Below are 20,968 nucleotides of genomic sequence, written 5' to 3'. Positions count from 1 at the left end.
CCCCTTACTGTGCGTTATCCTTCCTCCATAGAACTTATCATCTGATATCATATTATGTAGTAGATTTATTTTTTTATTGTCTTTCTTCCTCATCAAAATACAAGGTTCATGAGTGGGAGGCTTTTTTTTCACTCACTGCTGCATTCTCAGCACCTAGAACAGTGCCTGAAATTGGCAAATACTCAATGAATATAATCATCATTTTCAAATAAATTCACAGTGTGACATTGATGTATAAACTACAGTCTATTTAGCCAAAGCCCCACTGTGTGAAATTATCTTCCTCCAATTTTCCCTGTTGTTAATACGCCAAATGAGCATCCCGGTGCATATGTGTTTCCACGTGTGTCCAATATTTTTTCTTGAGATAAATTTCTAGAAATGGAATTACTTGACCCAAAGGTGCGAGGTCTTACCGTTAGTGGAAGGATCAAGGATAGAACTAGCACTCTGGACTCTCAGTCTAGTGTTCTTTACAATAAACTACAAATGAATAATGGTATGAAATTTATATCATGAGAGAGGCTAGTGAAAATATAACATGCAATAAACATTATTTAGGTGGCTACATTTCCAGAATCTGAATGGAAAGTTTATTCCTTAAAGATGCTCTCTATAGCTTAGTGAGGAATACATCCATTCAACAAATCTTTATTGGGCATCTACTGTTCTAGAAGGTAAAAAAGACGAACAAAAGGCTTGCATTCTAATGGAGAGACACAGACACACACATGCAAACAAACACAATTTAAGATAATGATGAGGACTGTGGGGGAAAAAATAAAATAATGTGATAGCTATGTGAGTTGGGGGGTAGCTACTTTATGGAGGGTGATCAGGGTAGCCTCTACTAGGTGACCTTGGAGCCAAGACATAAGTGACGAGGAGTCAACTGTGCAGAGATCTGGGATACAGCAAGTGCAAAGAGCCTGAGACTGCCATGATCTTCCTGAGTTAGAGAGACAGAAAGGGAGCCTGTGAGTTCTACAGCTAATGAGCAAAGGGAGATTGAGAGGAGGTGAGGGGCAGAAACAGGCAGGGGTACGTGGTAACCGGCATCTTGCCTGTTAGGAGCTTGGCACATTATAAAGAACATCATTATTTATCATTTCACCCTAAGTGACAAGCAGAAATAGTCACACTTTTTCTCCACCCTGTTGGTTTTGTAAGCTTAGGTTTATTGAGCTATAATTTACCTAGAGTAAAATTAACTTTAGTTGTACAGTTCGATGAGTTTTGATGAATATGTACTGTCATATAACCACCACGACCAGAATTAAGATACAGAATATTTCCATCACCCCAAGCAATTTCTTTTGTTCCCCCCTTGCAGTCAATCCCTTCTCATCACCCCCAGCCCCTACTGATCTGATTTCTGTTCATATGGTTTTGCCTTTTCCAGAATGTCATATAAATGGAATAATACAGCATGTAGACTTTTGTGTCTGGCTTCTTTTACTTAGCGTAAAACTTCTGAGGGCCATGAGTGTTGTTGCATGTATCAATAGTTTCTTCTTTTTTATAGGTAAGGAATATTCCATTGTGTGGATGTACCATAATTCATTTATTCATTCACTAACTGATGGACATTTGGGTTATTTTCAGTCTTATAAATTTCATATAGATGTCTTTGTATGGACATATGTTTTCATTTCTTTTGAATAAATACATAAGAACAGAATTGCTGGGCCTTATAATAGTTGTGTTTAACTATATAAGAAGATGTCAAGCAGTTTTCTGAATAAGCTGTATCATTTTTCATTTCTACCAGCAAACGATAAGAGTTGCAGTTGCTCTGCATCCTCTCCTGCACTTGGTATTTTCCTTTTTATTATTACTTTTTGTGATTCTAATAGCTATGTGGTAGTTTTAATTTGATTTCCCTAGTGTTGAGCATCTTGTGTGTGTCAGGAAGATTGGCCCTGAGCTAATATCTGTTGCCAATCTTCCTCTTTTTGCTGGAAGAAGATTTTCGCTGAGCTAACATCTGTCCCAATCTTCCTCTATTTTATGTGGGGTGCTCCCACAGCATGGCTTGACAAGTGGTGCTAGGTCCGCACTAAGGATCAGAACCTGCGAACCCTGGACTGTGAGGGTGGAGTGTGCGAACTTAACCACTATGCCACCTGGCTGGCCCAAATGTGTTGAGTATCTTTTATATACGTATTTGCCACGTGTATCTTTTCTTTGGTGAACTGTCCAGATTTTTTGCCCATTTTTTAATTGGCTTATTTGCTTGACTATTGAGTTGTAAGAGCATGCACACACACACCAACACACACACACACACACAAACAACACTCTGGATACAAGTCCCTTATCAGATATGTGTTTTGTTAATATTTTCTCCCAGTCTGTGGCTAATCTTTTCATTTTCTTAACAGTGTCTTTCAAAGAGCAGAGGTTTTTAGTTTCGACGAGGTCCTATTTATCAATTGTTTTCTTTTTTTTTTTTTTTAAAGATTTTATTTTTTTCCTTTTTCTCCCCAAAGTCCCCCGGTACATAGTTGTATATTCTTCGTTGTGGGTCCTTCTAGTTGTGGCATGTGGGACGCTGCCTCAGCGTAGTTTGATGAGCAGTGCCATGTCCGCACCCAGGATTCAAACTGACGAAACACTGGGCCGCCTGCAGCGGAGTGCGCGAACTTAACCACTTGGCCACGGGGCCAGCCCCAATTGTTTTCTTTTATGGTTCATACTTTTTGTGTTCTATCTGAGAAATCCTTGCCTAACCCAAGGTCACAGTTTTCCCCTGTGTTTTCTTCTAGAAGTTTTATAATTTTGAGTTTTACATTTAGGTCTAACATCCTTTTTGAGTTAATTTTTATATGTGGTGTGAGATGAGTTGATATTACTTGGGGGTTTTTTGTTTTTTTGCGTGTGGGAGCCCAATTGTTCCAGTGCCATTTACCCTGATTTTGATTTTTTGGTCTTGCTACCTCTGTCATTGGTAGACAGGTTCATAAATAATAATCTCTGAAGTCTTATTAGTCAATTACCTTGTATCTTTACTTGTTAATCAGCCCAGGCAGAAGAAATGAAAGCTAGCAGATTAAGTTTTTCATCTCCAGCCACTGCTTCTTCCTATCGTATGATTTTTGTCAGCTCATATATAGTGTTTAAACAACGCACTTTGGATGAGTCATTGCTAATGCATTGTTCCCTTTAGTCTACTGTATAGTTTCAATTGCTGATCACCATTTTCGCTCTTGTTGTTGTCTAATGGGTGCTAATGACCTTATCACTAACAACAATCGCAACACCCAGACCTGTGTGAGCAGATGTGGGGCAGGATGCCCAGTTTGCTTCGGCTGCCACACCTGTCTTTAGCAGCAGGGGGCAGCAGTAACCCTGGCATTTGGGAACTATCCCAGTTTACACTTTCATTTAAACAAAGATTTGTGTCTCACACATGAGATCCCACTGGAGGACAAAATCTTTTATCTCCTGCAGGCTGAAAAACTTAAAATGGATTTAAAATCCTACAAAAATCAGGTAATCCCTACTGAATTTTTTATTGTAGCTGTTACTGTGGTTAAAGTCCACATTTACATTATTATGTGGAATTTCACCAGTGTAATAGTATCCATGATATTGTCATACCTGTTTTTGAATCATCCCAAATCAACCCGTCTTATTGGTTGCTTGATTTATTTCCTATGCATTCCCAAAAGGATCTGGACTATATCCAACCCATTTAAGATCCTTCTTAAGGGTTCATCTCAAATGTGACCTTCTGCAAAAGTTTTCTCCAAGTTCACCAAAATAAATATTACCTCCATACCCACTCATAGCCTCTTTTCTGTACTTACAGCACTTCTCTACCGTAAGGTGTAATTATGCACCTGCTGTACTTCTGTGGCTATAGCTAAGTTCCTGACTTGTCTGGGCATCAGCTCTGACAGCTCCCAGCATTGCCTCACACATAGCCAGTGCTGGTATTTTTTGAAAGATGGATATTGAACAAAAGCAAGAGAAAGAAGAAAAACTCCATGTTTCCCGAATGGCAAGTGAGTACAAATATGAGCTGCCTGCCTTCAGTATCACTTCACCTCAGAACTGAGACTAGGGCAAGGCATACAAGGCACTTGCCTCAGCTGCAAAATTAAGGAGAGAGAGCAAAACTCAGTAGGCAAGATAAATAATATTTTAATGCAATATTTTAGAGATAAAAATTAAGGCAAAAATCCATAATGGGCAAAATATTACAATTTTAAATAAAGACAGGATCAGTAGTTCACATACCACCCTTTAAAGAGGAGAGATCCTTCCATGGAACTCTATCATTCAAAGACTAGAATTATTTTCCTGAAGGCATGGGTGGCAATACACTCTTAGACAGCAGTTTAGAGTTTAATGACATTTTCATTTTCTAATAAATTTGTTCATTCATCTGAGGCCAGCCTGGTTGCCAAGTGGTTAAAGTTCCGCATCCTCCATTTTGGTGGCCCAGGTTCGTGGGTTCAGATCCTGGGTGTGGACCTACTCCACTCCTCAGCTATGCCGTGGAGGCATCCCACATACAAAATAGAGGAAGATTGGCACAGATGTTAGCTCAGAGCTAATCTTCCTCAAACAAAAAAAAAAAAAAAAGAGGAATATTGGCAACGGATGTTAGCTCAGGGCAAAGCATCCTCACAAGAAATAAAAAATAAAAAAATAAGTTTGTTCATTCATCCATTATTTATTGGTCATCTACTAAATGCCAGCTACTGTCTTAGGGGCTGTAAAACAGTGGTCCAACTCAATGCAAGCCTAGAAACTGCTTCTCTGCAGTTGTCTGAGAAAGTCTTTATCCACGGTTCCATCTGCTTCAGGTCCAAAATGAACTTTTCTTAGAACTTTGGACCTCCAAAGGACAGAGACAGATTTTATGAGTTCAGACCCCTACAGCCTCCTTTCCCCAATACACACTCTGGTCTTTGTGACTTGCACAGGATTTGGCTATCTTCCTTCTGAATCTACTTTCTTTGTTTCCTTATTATCCTCTTCCACCTCTCGACACCTGAGGCCCAATTTGTCCTCAAGCATCTGTTATCCTGGGCTAAGGAACCTTCCTTTTCAATCAGAGTGGAAGAGAGTGGAGAAAGCTCTGGCCTAAGAGTCAATAGACTGGAGTTCAACCAGCCCAATGGGTAACCTTGAGCAAGCCATATCTTCTCTCAGTAAAATGAGAATCTCAGGAGAAATCAGTAGCCTCTAAGTCAGGGAAATGCTTTCCCGGTGTCCACTAAGGCAAAGGGGAGCCAAACTGGTGGGACTTCAGGCTGCTCGCCCTGTCCCCACTTTCAACCAGAACACTTCCACCTTCATCTCTTTGTTCACTAGGGTCCATTTAAGATTTCTTATAAAAATTTTTTTAAAGGTCAAACTGTACCAAAAGTTTGGAAACCACTGAATCTTAGGGTCTCTAAGTTTCCTTAAGCTTTGACATTGACTTGTTCTATTAGTAACTCTCTCTGTTTGTATTGTTGATTATAAATACAAATTAGACCTAGAAATTGCACACATTTCAAAGAGCATTTGAAAAGTCATGTCTAATAGGAAAAAAAGCTTTTCTTCCCAGGGGTTTGGGGGAAAGCTTTGGAATTCCACAACCAAAAAGTTAAGTAGAATTTTTAAATAGAATTTATTTTTTGGAGCATTTAGGTTCACAGCAAAATTGAGTGGAAAGTGCCAAGAGTTCCTGAATACCTCCAACCACTACATACTCAGAGTCTCCCCCAGCATCAACATTCCCCACCAAAGTGGTACATTTGTTACAATTGATGAACCAACATTGACATGTCATCATTACACAAAGTCCATAGTTTATGTTGGGGTTCACTCTTGGTGTTATACATTCTGTGGGGTTTGACAAATATATAATGACATGTATCCACCATTATAGTATCATACGCAATAGTCTTACTGCCCTAGACATCCTCTGTGTTCCACCTGTCCATCTCTACCTCCCCCTGAACCCCTGACAACCACTGAACTTTTCCCTGTCTTCATAGTTTTGCCTTTTCCAGAGTGTCATACGGTTGGAATCATACAGCATGTAGCCTTTAAAGATTGGCTTCTTTCACTCAGTAATATGCATTTGTGTGTCCTCCTTGTTTTGATAGCTCATTTCCTTTTATTCCTGAATAATATTCCATTGTGTGAATGTACTGCAGTTTATTTATCCATTTACCTACTGAAGAACATCTGGGCTGCTTTCAAGTTTGGGCAATTATGAATAAAGCTGCTACATACATCATGTGCAGATTTGTGTGGACCTAAGTTATCAACTCCTTTGGGTAAACACCAAGGAGTGCGATTTCTGTATCTTGTGGTAAGAGTATGTTTACTTTTGTAAGAAACCACCCAACTGTCTTCCAAAGTGGCTGTACCATTGTACGTTCCCACCAGCAATGAATGAGAGTTCCTCTTGCTCCACATCCTCACCAGCATTTGGTGTTGTCACCGTTCTGGATTTTGGCCCTTCTAATAAGTGTGTAATGGTATCTCACTGTTGTTTTACTTTGCAATTCCCTGATGACATATGATGTGGAGCATTTTTTCATATGTTTATTTGCCATCTGTATATCTTCTTTGGTGAGGTGTCTGTTAAAGTCTTTGGTCCATTCTTAATAGAGTTGTTTGCTTTCTTATTGTTGAATTTTAAGAGTTTTTGTATGTTTTAGATAACAATCTGCTGTCATATATATCTTTTACAAATATTTTCTCCCAGTTTGTAGCTTGTCTTTTCATTGTCTTACCAGGATCATTGAAAGAGTGAAAGGTTTTAATTTTGATGAAATCAAATTTATCAATTTTTCCTTATGTTGGTTATGCTTTTGGTGTTAAGACTAAGAACTCTTTGCCTGGCCCTAGATCCCAAAGATTATCTGCTATGTTTTTTTTCCTAAAAGTTTTATAGTTTTACATTTTACTGAAGTTTGTGATCTATTTTGAGTTCTTTTTTCTGATAAAGAGAAATTAGGTCAAGGTTTATTTACTATTTTATTTATTTTGTTTTTTACTATTTACTATTATTTATTATTACTATATTATTATGATTATTATTATACTCAAGCACTATATGTTGAAAAGGTTATCTTTCTTCCTTTAAATTGCTCTTGAATATTCGTCAAAAATCTGTTGGGGGCTGGCCCCATGGCCCAGTGGTTAAGTTTGCATGCTCCACTTCAGCGGCCCAGGGTTTCATCAGTTCAGATCCTGGGTGTAGACCTAGCACCGCTCATCAGGCCATGCTGAGGCAGCATCCCACAGAGCAGAACTAGAAGGACTTACAACTAAAATATACAACTATGTCCGGGGGGTGTTTGGGGAGAAGAAAAAAAGAGTAAGATTGGCAATGGATGTTAGCTCAGAGCCAATCTTTAAAAAATAAAAAAATCTGTTGGGAATATTTGTATAGCCTATTTCTGGGTTCTCTATTGTGTTCCATTTATCTGTGTGTCTTATCGCTCCACCCATATCAGAGTCTTGATTACTGTAGCTACGTAATAAGTCTTGAAATTAGGTAGATTGATTCCTCCCACTTTATTCTTCTCTTTCATAATTATTTTAGCTATTCTAGTTTCCTTCCCTTTTCATGTAAGTTTTAGAATAATCTTGTCTATATATACAAAATATCTTGCTGGGATTTTGATAAGCAGTGTATTAAATCTGTATATCAATTTGGAGAAAACTGATATTTTTACTATGTGGACACTTCTAATCCATGAACCTGATATGTTTCTCCATTTACTTGGGTCTTTGATTTCTTCCCTCAGCATTGTGTAGTTTTCAGCATACAAGTTGTGTACAAGTGTTTTTAGATTTACACATAAATATTTATTTTTTGAGCTATTGTAAATGGTATTGTATTTTTAATTTTGGTGTACACAAGTTCATTGCTAATATATAGAAATGCAATTGATTTTGTATTCTGCAAACTTGCTGCACTTATTAGTTCTAGGAACGTTTGTGTAGATTGTTTGGGATTTTCTACATAGATAGTCATGTTATCCGCAAATAAGGACAGTTTTATTTCTTCCTTTCTGATCTGTATGCCTTTTATTTAATTTTATTGCCTATTGTACTGCCTAAAACATCCAGCACTATGTTAAATAAGAGTGGTGAAAGTGAACATCCTTGTCTTGTTCCTGATCTTGGGAAGGAAGCATTCAATCTTTTACCACTACATATAACGTTTACTGGAGGTTTTTGTGGATGCTCTTTACTGAAGGATATTTTCACTGGGCACAGGATTTTGAGTTTTCTATTCTTTTCTTTCAGCACTTGAAAAACATCGTGCTACTTCCTTTTGTCCTCCTTGGTTTCTGATGAGAAATCTGCGGTGATTCAAATTGCTTTCTCCTATAGGTAAGGCACCATTTTCCTCTGGCTTCTTTCAAGATTTCTTTCTTTTTTTCCAGAAGTTTAATTGTGGTTTGTCTTGGTGTGGATTTCTTTGGATTTTTTCTGTTTGGGATTCACTGAGCTTTTTGAATCTGTAGGTTTATGTCTTTTGCCAAATTGTGGAAGTTCTCAGTCATTATTTCTTCTAATATTTCTTCAGCCCACCCTTTTGCCTCTTCTTCTAGGACTTCAATGACAGGAATAATAGATATTTTGTTCTGGTCCCACAGGTCCCTGGTGCACTGTTCATTTTTTGTCCAGTCTATTTTCTCTGTGATGTTCATACTGGGTAGTTTCTATTGTTCTATCTTTCAGTTCACTGATTCTTTCTTCTTACTCCTCTATTTTGCTGTTGAGCCCAATCACTGAGCTTTTTTTTTTTTTTCCAGTTATTGTATTTTCATTTCTAAAATTTCCATTTGGTTATTCTTTTTCTCTTCTATTTCTTTGCTGAGGCTTTCTATTTTTTCATTTGTTTCAAGCATATTTCTAATTGCTTTTTCATGGATGTTTTAAAATCTTTGTCATTAGTTCTAACATCTGCCATCTCGGTGTTGCCATCTACTGATTGTCTTTTTTCATTCAGTTTGAGATCTTCCTGTTTCTTGGTATGACAAATGATTTTTTGGTTGAAGCCTGAACATTTTTGTATCATCTGAAGAGACTCTAGCTCTTATTTAAACTTCTTTTCACAGGCTTCCTCTGACACTACTCCAGCAGAGAAATGGGGAGTGGGTATCATCTTATTACTGCTGTCGACGTCAGGTGTCCGCTTGGCCTCAGATCACACATCCCAGAGGTGGGGGCTTCTCATTACTTCTAGGCAGGGGTGAGATTTTCGACTCCCTACATGGTCTCCAATGACAGAGGGAAGAGTGGAGAGGGGCTTTACTACCAGCTAGCTGGATAAAAGCCCTAGCTCCCTTCCTTTCATTCTATGACACCACCCAGGGGGAGTATTGGAGGTCTTGCTACAGGTTCACGAGGATGTTAGTCCAGAGTGCCCACTTGGCCTTTGCTTGCATGGTGGGGAATGGGGGGCATGTGATCTTTGGCTGAATTAGAGCAGTCATTGTCTAAAAGGTTTCTGTCTGTCTTGGCTGTTCCTTTCCTGGTTCTTTGGCTAGAGAGAGGTTTTTGTTGGGACTTATTTTCAGGAATGCCAGCTTCTTCAGCTCCAAGTCTGGGATGTATGAGGCAAAAAGGAAATCCAAGGAACTCACCACCATGTTGTTCCTCATTTCCTGGCTGGTGTGTCTTCCCTCCACCTTTCAGAGTCTTCTAATGCTTGTCTTATATACAATGTCCTAGGTCTTTAGTTGTACAAATGAGAGGAATAGGGAAAAATATGTGTACTCCATCTTTCTGGAAGCATAAGTCTAATCAGTCCATTTTTGAGTAAACAGTGAATTAGCAAGGCAATCAATGGGATGTTTGTTTCCTTCTTTATTATATCTACACGCTCTAAACTTTCTAAAATAGACCCAATTTTGCAATAAAGAAACGTACTTTATTTTTAAATTATCTAAATTCAAAACCATATACAATGCATTATTCCTTTCCTGCCCATCACCAACTCTCTTCACAAGGTTAGTGGAGTCAGAGGAGGAGACCACAGCACATTACAGGAGCACAGTGTCACAGATCGTGTTCTCCAAGAAGCAGATTTTGAGATGGATTTTTGTGAGAAGGATGTTTATTAGGAAGTACCCTTAGGAGTAGCACCTGTGGAAGGGAAGTGCTGGAAGCAGGGGTGCACAGAGGGAGAAGTCAAGCTGTGATGCAGGCTCTGTGGGGAGCTCTCAAACTAGAGTGGCCCTTCAGAGTTGGTCTGCCTTGGGTTAAGATGGCCAGACCTTCACTCTCCACATCAGTCAGTTCTTGTTGTGCGGTCTGGGAAGAGCGTTACCTTCAGTGAGGGAGTTCTCTGAAGCCGAGGCAATTTCCAAACTCACTACCAGCTGAAGGCTGTCCATGGGCAGCACTCCCTGCAGCTGGGGCCACAAGTCCCTCCTTGAAGAACTGTCCAACCCATATGGATATTTCAAAAGGAAAAGTGTCTTTCAAAACATCCCCTCCAATCTCCTCATTTTATAGATCCTGTGGCAAAAGACAGGACATGACATAAGGTCACATATTAACAATCCCTCCCCAAATATTTCTCTTCACAGCCACCACGGTGCCGTTTACAAAGTACAAATTTGATCAAGCCACTCCTCTATTTAAAACATCTCAGTGGCATCCTGTTACCTTAAGGTCAGAATTCAAAATCCTTTACATGAACCTCAAAGCCTTTTTTGGCCTGTCCCCTGCTGCATTCTCCAGCGTCTCCCTCATCACTCTTACCCTGCCAGTCATGATACTGCCTTCGATATTTTGAGGCACCTTACTTCTTCCCACCATAGCACATCTTTCTTCTATCTGAAAGACTCCACTCCATCACAGCAGCTCCCTGAATGACCTTATTTTGCTTTCGGCAAAAGATCCCTTTCTCATCTTTTGTATATATGTGTGTATGTGTGCCAAACTTTAAGTTTGGGACACTGGTTAATCAACCATCCATTATGTCTTTGTTTATGCAGCAGCAAAATTGCTACCATGGTGATGAATATTGCTGTCAAAAATATTGGCCTTTATCTGATAGGGTATCTGATAGGGTATACCCCAATTGATATCTCCCTCCAGAGGAAGAGAGCTGTTGCTTTGAAATACATAGGTATTTATATGCATACATCTCTTGATGAACTGTCAGATAGAAAAGGAAATGCAGAGAAAGTGCCTGGCAGAGCACGTTGTGGTGGGCAAGTCCCCACCTCCACTTTACTTCAGTGGCGTTTGTATAAATTGTGGGTCTGCTGAGCTAACACCCTGCATGGTGGACAAACTAGGTTCCTGTTAAAGAAGCCCTTTGGGGTATGGGAGTGGGAGTGTACAAAGCAAAGCTCAGAGAAGGACGAACGATAAAGCCAGGGGCTACAGATTCATGAGTTCAAGCCATATGTAGCGAGGATAATTCAGCCTCTGGCATAGTGTAAATTTGGGGCTCTGAATGAAAGGCTTTGGAAAGAGTTCACCTCTGTCTCTCTCCTCTACCCTAAAACCTCTCGCATTCCCAGAAAGCTTCCCCAAAGCCCCTCTAAGCTCTTTGAGAATATGTCTCTTTCTCTCCTTCTACCTGTGCCCACTGCTTCAAGAGTCAACTCCAAGGACACCTTGATCCCCAGTATCTATTGGTCTTTGTATATCAGAAATCACAAGGTGGGATTTTCCAACCACTCACCAGAGCAACCAAGAAGGGCCTCCCCTGATACTCCCAAACCACTAGTCCTCCCGGAGTGCCTTGTTTCTCACCTCCTCCCCTCTACCACACACACTTGCTCTGTGGAGAAAGTCCCTTCATTTTACTGGAAACCCAAATTCCATCCTGGTAGACACTATTCACACAGAGGAGAATGAGCAAAGAATTGCAAGGCTGGGCAGATGACCCCCAGGGTCATATAAACACACGTGGTTCTCAGAATCATTTTTCGTAAATCCAACTTTTGTCATCTGCAGTTAACAATTTAATGATTTTCATAAACTCGTGAAATTTATTTACAACTTTTTTTAAATTGAAAAGACAACATACTTTCTTTTTTTACAATTTTTACAGTTTATAATCTCATTTCTAGTGTAGTATGATTTTTTATTTTTGGAATTACTTTCCCCATGCATACATAATTTACATAGTTCATTAGTACACAGCATTTTGGATTATTGTATTATCTCTTAACAATATATTTAAAGCTTTTCCATGTCCCTAGATTGTGAGTATTTGTCACTTAGAATTTTTATTTTATATTTGTTGAAAGATAGCTTTAAGACAGATATTTTGTCATCTATCTCTCTTGTGCATATATTAAAAGGAAAACATAAGTGAGATAAACTGGCTGTTTCTAAGGCAGTGACTGCCACCTGGCTGACAGCAATTTGAAAACCAGCCTGATTTCGGAGAGGTTAAAATAAAAAAGATACAATAATAAATTACCATGGACTCACCCCTTTGCTTAATAGAACACTCCCCACTCTGTTGAAGCTCTTTGTGTGTACCTCCCAGATCACCCCTCCCTCTTTTGTACTCTATAGATATCTATATACAATTTCGTGTTTCTCATTTCCTTGTTCTTCTCTACACTTTTAGCAAATATGTACCCCCAAACATACTGTTTGATCTTGTTTTTGAACTGTTCTACAAGTGGAAGTGTATCGTACGTATTTTTCTGATTTGCTTTTCTATTCACCATTACGTAAGAGTCACCCAGGGCAACATGTATGGCTACTGTTCGTTTTCACTGCTGCATAATATGCACGGTAGGCATATACTACAATTTATTGATTCTGTTCAATGAGTATTTGGGCTGTTTCCAGAGTTTTGCTATTACAAATCAATTTCCCATAAACGTTCTGCTAGTTGTTTCCTGGCAAGCACATGTGAGAGTTTCTCCAGAGTATATACCCAGGGGGAAGGAGAATTGTTAAGATTAGATCCAGGGTGGGCAAACCTTTTCTGTGAAGTGCCAGATAATAAATATTTTAGACTTTTCAGACCGTATAATTTCTGTTGCAACTACTCAAATCTGTCTTTTTAATGTGAAAGTAGCCATAGATGATATGTAAATGAATGGCTCTTGTCTATGTTCCAATAAAACTTTATTTACAAAACCAGGCAGTTGGCAAGATTTGGCCCTCAGACTCCAATTCCTGATCTAGAACCTTCAGTATTCTGGTTGCATACAAATGCTATTGCACCCCGCCTTTCCTCCCCTGATTATTTCCTGAGGAGACATGAGTTCTGTCTTCCCTGTGTAAAGATTGGACTGAATGTCGATATTCAGGGACCTGCAGGGTGGAGAGGAAGAAGGGCATGGGGACATGGTAGTGGTGATGCTTGCCAGCTCATAGTCTGTGACTTGCAGCCATAGTCTTGGGGAAACCAAAGGCAGCAAGGGGTTGAGGCAAGGTAGTGCGCTCATTGGCTCTGCAGGGCATGGATGCGAGGTGGGGTTCTGCTTGATGGGAGGCTGGGGTCTCAGGCTGCAGCACAGTTCACATCACAGAAGCCACTGTGAGGTCACTACCAGACTAGGGGGCATAGAAATTCAAACAGAAGATAGCATTTCTTTTAGAGTTGTACGATTTCCTTTATTAAAGAAAGCTGGAATTGACTCTCTAGGGATATTCCCTGAGGCCGCTCTCCATTGCAGCTTCCTGCCCTGACTCCTATTTAAACGGATTTGGCTTCAATGATTATTGTCTCCATCGTCTCAGATGTCATGGTACCGCAGATCTCCACATCCTTGCCATCCGGGGTTTTCTCCAATTTGGCCTCTATGTTGCACTTCTCTACTGTCTTAGCCACAATGTCTACCTCTGTATCGCGTTTTGTGACCACTGCTTTTGAACCAGGAATGACTCTGAAGCTCCTGAAGAAAGAGCCAATCCTACTGGATTGCTTACTTACAGTTCCTGAACTGGTTGCAGATCTGCTCTTCCCCAATTTGTGAGCTCTCCTTGACTCCTTTGCAGTGGAGCCGTGACTGGCACTCTTGTGAGAGCTGCGTCCTCTGCCCCTTTTGTTGCTCTGTCCTCTTTCTTTTTTGTCATCTCTTGCTTTTCCATGGCTAGATAAGGAACGGTGGGAGGATGATTTCTTGGTCGACTTGTCCCCTCCTGTCCTGTGGTGACTTTCACCTGTCCTGTGGTGACGGGAAGTTTTCCTAGTGGTAGTTCTGTCCTTCTTTTCTCTTCTCTCCCTTCTTTCCTTCCGGACTTCAGTGTTGGGCTGGGAGACCTTCTGGCTTCCATCCCGTTCACTCATATAGCCTTCACTCTGCAAGGTTGACACGAGGGGTGCTATTGCGGGGCCTTCAGCTCTTTCTGCAGCAGGCTTGTTGGTCATCAGCGCACCTGCAAACACTATACTTGTGCTGCTCTCTGGGGAGACACTGGCAGCCCCCGTCGTTCCAGTGGAAGTACCTAGCGAAGATGTACTTGCAGCACCCACCAAGACCACATTCGTACTCTCTGAAGATATGTTGGCAGCACCTGCAATGGCCTTGCTAGATCCACTTTCTCCTGGACCCTTGGTGGCGGCTCCTGCCAGGGCCGTGTTTACCTGGCCTGTACCTCCACTCTTGGTTGCTGCTAGGCTCACAGCGCCTGCTGCAGGGCTTGTTGCTGTCCCTGCTATTGCCACGCTTGTGGCTGCCCCTTTGGCCGTCCCTGGAGTTTTCATGTCTATAGGTGACCTGGTCATTCTTTGAGGGGCATGAGGGATTCCCTCTCCTCCAACATAAGCAGAAGAGCTGGCTCCAGACACGTCACGAAGCTTGTGAAGTCTAAACTCATCCTGGTCTCCTTCTCCGTGGTGCTCTGTGGTCTGTGCCAAGGGGAGGAGAGGCAGGTAAAATAGAGATGACAGAAAGTGAGACCAGAACTGTCTGCTCCTCTCTCATCCTGATGCTGGGCAAATCAAGGGCTTATAATTAGAAGAGCCTTTGAAATCAAGTCTAATCTCCCATTGGATGCAAGATCCTATCTAGAGCACCCTGTCAAAGGGTCACTCAGTTTTGCTTGAACAATCCCAGTGCTAGGAAAAGTGCTGATGCAATTCCCTATCCTCATACACCTTTATTTTACACATTTGTGCTTATCTGTCTGCAGGACAGATTCCTAGAAGTGGGATTGCTAGGTCACAGGATCTACACATTTCACATTTTGGTGGCTGCTAAAACAAATTGTGCATGTGCAGACACACATGCAGGTTGTATCAATTTTAATCAGCACATGGTAGTCACAGGGAGACAGAATGAAAGAAGGAATTCTTAATTGTTAATGATGTTTCACAACTGAGGAGACTACCCAGGTTGGGGCAAGTGTTTAAGAAGAGACTGGGCAATCAGGATGCTGTAGAAGGGATTACAACCCTGGGTATGAGACCAGAGCAGCTGATACCTAAGGTCTCTGAAGTTTGGCCTTGTGGGGCAATTTAGAGAAGCACTAGGAACCTCCCCAGAGTGGTGAGTCCTGTAGTGGTGGCTCATTTGGCCCTGAGCTTTTTAGAAAATGGAGTACATTTCCCAGGTGAGCCTCAGAGAGCACCAAAGGCTTTGTGGGACCAGCTTAGAGCTGCCCTCCCAAAGCACCCTGCCTCATTTTCTTGAGTCTCTGTAGATGCTTACCACTAGGCATTTGTCATCATCTGTGGTCACTGCATCTGTAGTTTGGAGTGTCGGCGTACTGCTGAAACTCTCCACTGGTGGTCTCAGGAGGTAGACAAGTTTTTCCCAATAGCAGAAGAGGTCTTCTCGTGCATCTGAAGAGGGACACAGCTGCAGATAAAAAGTACGGCCAGTGGCAAGCTTTAGGCGCAGCTGCTGTTTCTCACGATCATGGATGGAGATCTTGACAAACTTCAAGGGAAGCAGCCTGGTGAGCTCTAGGGTCTTTGTGGCCTTGTGACCTCTCCTCCTGGTGGGCCGGGCGGGTCTGGCATGCTCCTCACAGACTTTAGTTGGTCGGGCCAGCAGCATGACGTCAGGTAATGGAAGGACGGGGCTGGTGGATGCAATGCCCACAGTCACCATTCGGACACGGTTGTGTACATCAATCACCTCTCCTTTTTTGCTGATCTGGATAAAATCACTCTCAAACATTGGTGCGTACTTGAAAATATCATACTCTCCTCCCTTGTTCAGTTGTCGCTGCAGATCTCCCATGGAGGTGTTGAACACGCCCATTGAACGGTAACTTTGGGCTGTGTAATAAGGTAACAAACATTCACTGCTCATAGTTCTCTTCATTTCAGACAGCTCCGCCAGGCACAAATTAAGTCCCTGAGAGAGAGCTGGAGTGAAGGCAACTGTCCATCTCCCTGCAGGGCTCTGCTTACATCTCCTCAGACCACCACATTTATCCTCCGCTGTCCTTTGTGACCTGTCACCATCACACATCCCTTTGTCCCTCTAAGCAGCCACCCCCTGGGGCAGGGTCACCAGCCTCCCTTCAAACAAACCACCAGCTCCACAGGGGACAGGCTGACCCTGCCAGGGTGTAGGCGTGGGTAGACTGGATATTCTTTCTAATCACAATGTTGGGATGCAAAATATATGAAAACGTTCCACTTTTGTAAATATCAGGATTGTTTCCAGTTTCCTTGTTGTTGGTATCCCTGCAATGATCATCTTCCTGCAAACATGCTTCTGCATCAGTTGAATTATTTCCTAGGGATAAAATCCTGGAAGTGGATTGTGTGCTTGATAAGGGGAAGGATCCTCTCGGGGTTGCTGTTGTCCATGTTCACAGTGCATAGCCTGGTGCTGGCCAGAACTCAGAAAAAGTTGTTGAATGAATGGTCCAAAGGGGCTTCTGCTACCTATAAGAAACAGAGTCCCATTTGCACAGTGATTTCCAGGGTGTGGACGATTTTCTCACCCATTTTATCATTTGATGGAAGCTAATGTTTAAAACTGTAATTTTATGGCAAGGAATTGAGGCTCAGGATGATCTTGCTCGGGGTCCGAATGCACAGCTGAATTCAATTCCAGGTCTCGTGACTCAGGTAAGGGCTTTTTCTCTGTCTCAAGCTGCATGGCTCACCATTTCGCTCTCATTCTGCACCAAATATGGAATCATTTGCAGTTAGCAGTACACGTGGGGACTTACTGGGAACCACAGGAATTCGTAGAGGTCTTGAATCACCATAGGATTTCCCACACTGGTATGCCTGCTGCTTTGCTCTTGATGTCTACCTGAGAAACCATTGATGTTTCGTTTCTTTGAAAAGCTCTTCAGAGAGATATGGCAAAGACCTCTTTCTGGAGTTTTCTTTCTTTGTTACAAGGTGATGAATCCAAATTCCCCCTCCCCCAGTTAGAAAACAACTTCTGAAATAAAAATATATCCCCCAAACTCAACGATTACTATGTGAAGGTCTTGAAATTAACTTCAACCCCCATAATGTTCTTTTTTCTATCCCCAGTGCCTACTGCAGTACCTGCACATGGCAGCTTTTCAATTAATATGAACTTGCTTGTGCCCACTGAAATCCATTCTTCTATTCATTTAGTCAACAAAATTTAATGAGCAAGTACTATTTTGGGGACCAGCTATAAAATGGAAGTGTGAAGATAAAGTTCTCTAGCTCTGAAGAGCTAAAATGTTTTTCTAGAGATGTAAAATGATTTCTCCAAAATAGAACAAAGTGGCTTGTATTCTATATGGAGATAATTACTAAAAGTTAACACTATTAGGTTTAAAAATAAGAAGTAAGTTTTTTCTGTATTATACTCAACCATATTCTTCTCTCAAGTTCATTTCTGATGAATGATTAATAATGAGAGAAATCATAATCGTATTATTCAGAACTTACTACAAGCCAGGCATGGTGCTAACCACTTTACGGTTTTTAAAAAATTTAATCCTCACAAGAGCCCTATAAAATGTAGGTACAACTACCATTGCTGTTTTATAGGGGAGGAAATCAAAGCTCAGAGAAGTTAATCAACTTCATCAAGGTCACAAGAGACCAAAAGCATATGGAAGTCCCCAAATGTGGCAATGGTTAAACTACGTTAGACTTGGTCACACAAACAGAACACAAATGCACAAGCACTATGCAGCATAAATTCATCCATTCATTTAATTAATATTATTAAGTGCCTACTTTGTAGTAGGTTCTGTTCTAGGTGCTAGGAATACAGCAGTGGACAAAACAAATATCCTCACTCTCATGGAGCTTCATGTATACAATAAATGAGTAAGATATATGGTATGCCCAATGCTGATAAGCACTATAAAGAAAAGACTAGGTAAGCAAGTGGGATGGGAGTGGGGGCAAGGGGTAGGGAGCTGGAGGCAGTGGTCAAAAAAGGCTCAACAAGAAGTGACTCTGAGCAAAGACCTAAAAAAGTCAGGGAGAAAGCCACACGGGTGTCTGGGACAGTAGCCGCACAGTCAGAGGGAATGGCAAAGGCCAAGATCCTGAGGTAGGAGCATGCCTGATGTGTTAGAGGAACACCAGTGGGGCTACAGTGACAAGAGTGGAGTGAGGGAGAGTGGTTGGAGATGAAGCCAAGAGGCAATTGTGGTGAGGGGCGGGGAGCAGATCATATGGGATGGACCTTGTAGGGCATTGCAAGCTCATTGGCTTTGCTCTAAATGGGAGGTGATCTGAACTATAGAGAGAGAGGATCATTCTGGCCGCCATGTTGAAAAGAGATTGTACAGGTGCAGGGGGTCTGAAGTGGAGACTGGGTGACTCCTGTAGAGATGATGATGGGTAAGACATGTGGTAGTGGTGAAAGCAGTGAGAAGAGATCAGCTACTAGACATGTTTTGATTGAGGCAATTATTATGTATGCTGATGTTGAACAATTTTCAATAAATATTAGTAATTTAAAAAAGCAAGTTGCAAAACAGCACATATGGTATGCCATATATTTTTGAATAAAAGATTTTAAAATGTGTGTATGTGTGTACGTGTGAGAGGATGCAGAGAAAACTGGTAAGAGGAGCAGCTTGTTGGCTAAGGGAAACGGTGGGCTGGAGACTTAGTTTTCCAGGGCATTCTCTTATATACCCTCAAGATATTTTTCCATTGTATATACTACTTACCCAAAAATAAATAATATTTTAAGTTTATAGATTTATATAATGTCGTGCCATGACATGAAGAAACAGAGAACAAAACAGGAGGACAATTAAATCCATGATAGAGTCATAGTAAGTGAGTTGAATGAATGGCGGACCTAATAACTCTTATCACAAAAGTTAAAACCAACAATGTTTTGTAAGAAGAAAAACTGCCGAAACCACAATTCTAAAAATGGTTTTCTGTGCATTTTAAATTGGTGTAAGATTGAAGAGATGTGAAGAGTGAAAACACAAAACACTGTACATGATGTACTGAGAATATATAGACATACAAAATTATGGATGGTTGAAGTCTACATATTTATCATGTCGTGCCAGTAAAATTATATTGTTAGAATATTCATTAATTCAAGTCTTGATCTAGAAAAGAAGTAAATAAATAGCTTAATTCAAATTTAACTTCCTCTGCCCCAAAATTTCAGAATTTGAGAAGCAAAATACAAAATATCATTCAAAATGCATTTTCTGAGTTTTCTTTAAGATCTTTTGAAAATTTAGTCTTTACCCCCAAAGTTTAAAAGTCTGACACCTTCCCTATCAAAAAAACAGAGATCAGTAAGTCAAGATGTATTTATTGATTGCCCACTGTGTGACTATCATTATGCTAAGAGGACTTAGGTTGTCAAAATACGTTTCAAAAATTTTTAAACATGACTCTCATACAAATATGGAATGAAAACATTTCAAAGATTTAATTAAGTCATCAGTGAGGGAGTCAGCAGGATGGTAAAGCTGGTTCAAAGGTGAATTAGAGGAGTAAACATTGGCAGTGGAGACAGAATGTGGGCTAATAATGCCAGGTTAGATACAAACTGGTTAAGTTTCTACAGGGCCATAAAATCATATCCTTTGGGGTTATCTTTTCTACTCGATAGAAATCATTTGCATCTCTTCTAAACGAAAATCTGTAAGTTATTATAGAACTTCACAGAGTCTGAGACTTTAATCAATAATAGCCTTCTTGGGGTGTTGAAAAGGTTCTAAAATTACGTTGTGACAGTTACACTAGTCTGTGAATATACTAAAAGCTACTGAACTGTGCACTTACAGTGGATGAATTTCATGGTATGTGAAATGTATCTCAATAAAGCTGTTAAAAATTATAAATAGCAATACTTCATTCTTGACTTATTGATCCAACCACATTGTCTTACTTCCTTCTCTTAGATAATTAAATAATCCTCAGGCAGTCATGTTAAATAATGTTTTAATATGACATTGAAAGTACATGTTTCCTGCTTTACAATTTTTTTATTCACAAGTTTTGGATAATTTTACTGAACAGGGAATATAGTAGAGCATGTATAAACCATCATTCTAAGCTCAGAAAGCTTACCATCCAACAGAAACACACACTGAAGAAACAGAGAACAAAACAGGAGGACAATTAAATCCGTGATAGAGTCATAGTGAATGAGTTGAATGAATGGCAGATCTAATAATTCTCATCACAATATTTAAAACCAACAATGTTGTGTAAGAAGAAAAACTGCCGAAACCACAATTCTAAAGATGGTTTTCTGTGCGTTTTAAATTGGTGTAAGATTGACGAGATGTGAAGAGTGAAAGCACAAAACACTGTACACGATGTACGGAGAATATATAGACATACAAAATTATGGGTGGTTGAAATCTGCATGATTATCATGGGAAGAAGTTTCAAGTCAATAACTTTTGTTCCTCATCTATTATTTTGAAAAACAAGACAAGCAGGCAGCTACATAGCCTTTTCAACGAGTATGCCACCTGAGAAGGCACTGTGAGCTAGGCAGGATGTGAGGGTGGGGAGATTTCCATACTGTACACAAGATGTGTCTGCCGGGTAAATCCCCCAGCCTAAAATATAATCCACAGTACTTTTATGTCGATGCTGCTAAGCCGA

At 40.5% G+C, this 20,968-nt stretch overlaps 1 protein-coding gene across 1 annotated transcript; it reads right to left on the bottom strand.

Moving 5' to 3' along the window:
* Window positions 1-13,549: 13,549 nt before the first annotated feature.
* On the bottom strand, window positions 13,550-16,331 carry GARIN3 (golgi associated RAB2B interactor family member 3). The gene is made up of 2 exons (XM_001500948.6): window positions 15,615-16,331; window positions 13,550-14,812 (listed from the first exon to the last, which is right to left on the bottom strand). The coding sequence occupies exons 1-2, from the start codon at window positions 16,233-16,235 to the stop codon at window positions 13,658-13,660; spliced, it is 1,776 nt and encodes a 591-aa protein (XP_001500998.3). The 5' UTR covers window positions 16,236-16,331; the 3' UTR covers window positions 13,550-13,657.
* Window positions 16,332-20,968: the final 4,637 nt, after the last annotated feature.

This window comes from Equus caballus, chromosome 14 (assembly GCF_041296265.1).
Source record: "Equus caballus isolate H_3958 breed thoroughbred chromosome 14, TB-T2T, whole genome shotgun sequence".
NCBI lineage: Eukaryota > Metazoa > Chordata > Mammalia > Perissodactyla > Equidae > Equus > Equus caballus.
Note: the sequence above shows the minus strand (reverse complement) of the source record. Positions and strands in the feature narration are given on the sequence as shown.

Excerpts from the sequence above, each read along its gene's own strand:
- GARIN3 (XM_001500948.6), bottom strand. The coding sequence starts at position 16,235 with ATGAAGAGAACTATGAGCAGTGAATGTTTGTTACCTTATTACACAGCC. Across the intron at positions 14,813-15,614 it reads ATGATGACAAATGCCTAGTG|ACCACAGAGCACCACGGAGA; the intron begins GTAAGCATCTAC and ends CCCTTGGCACAG.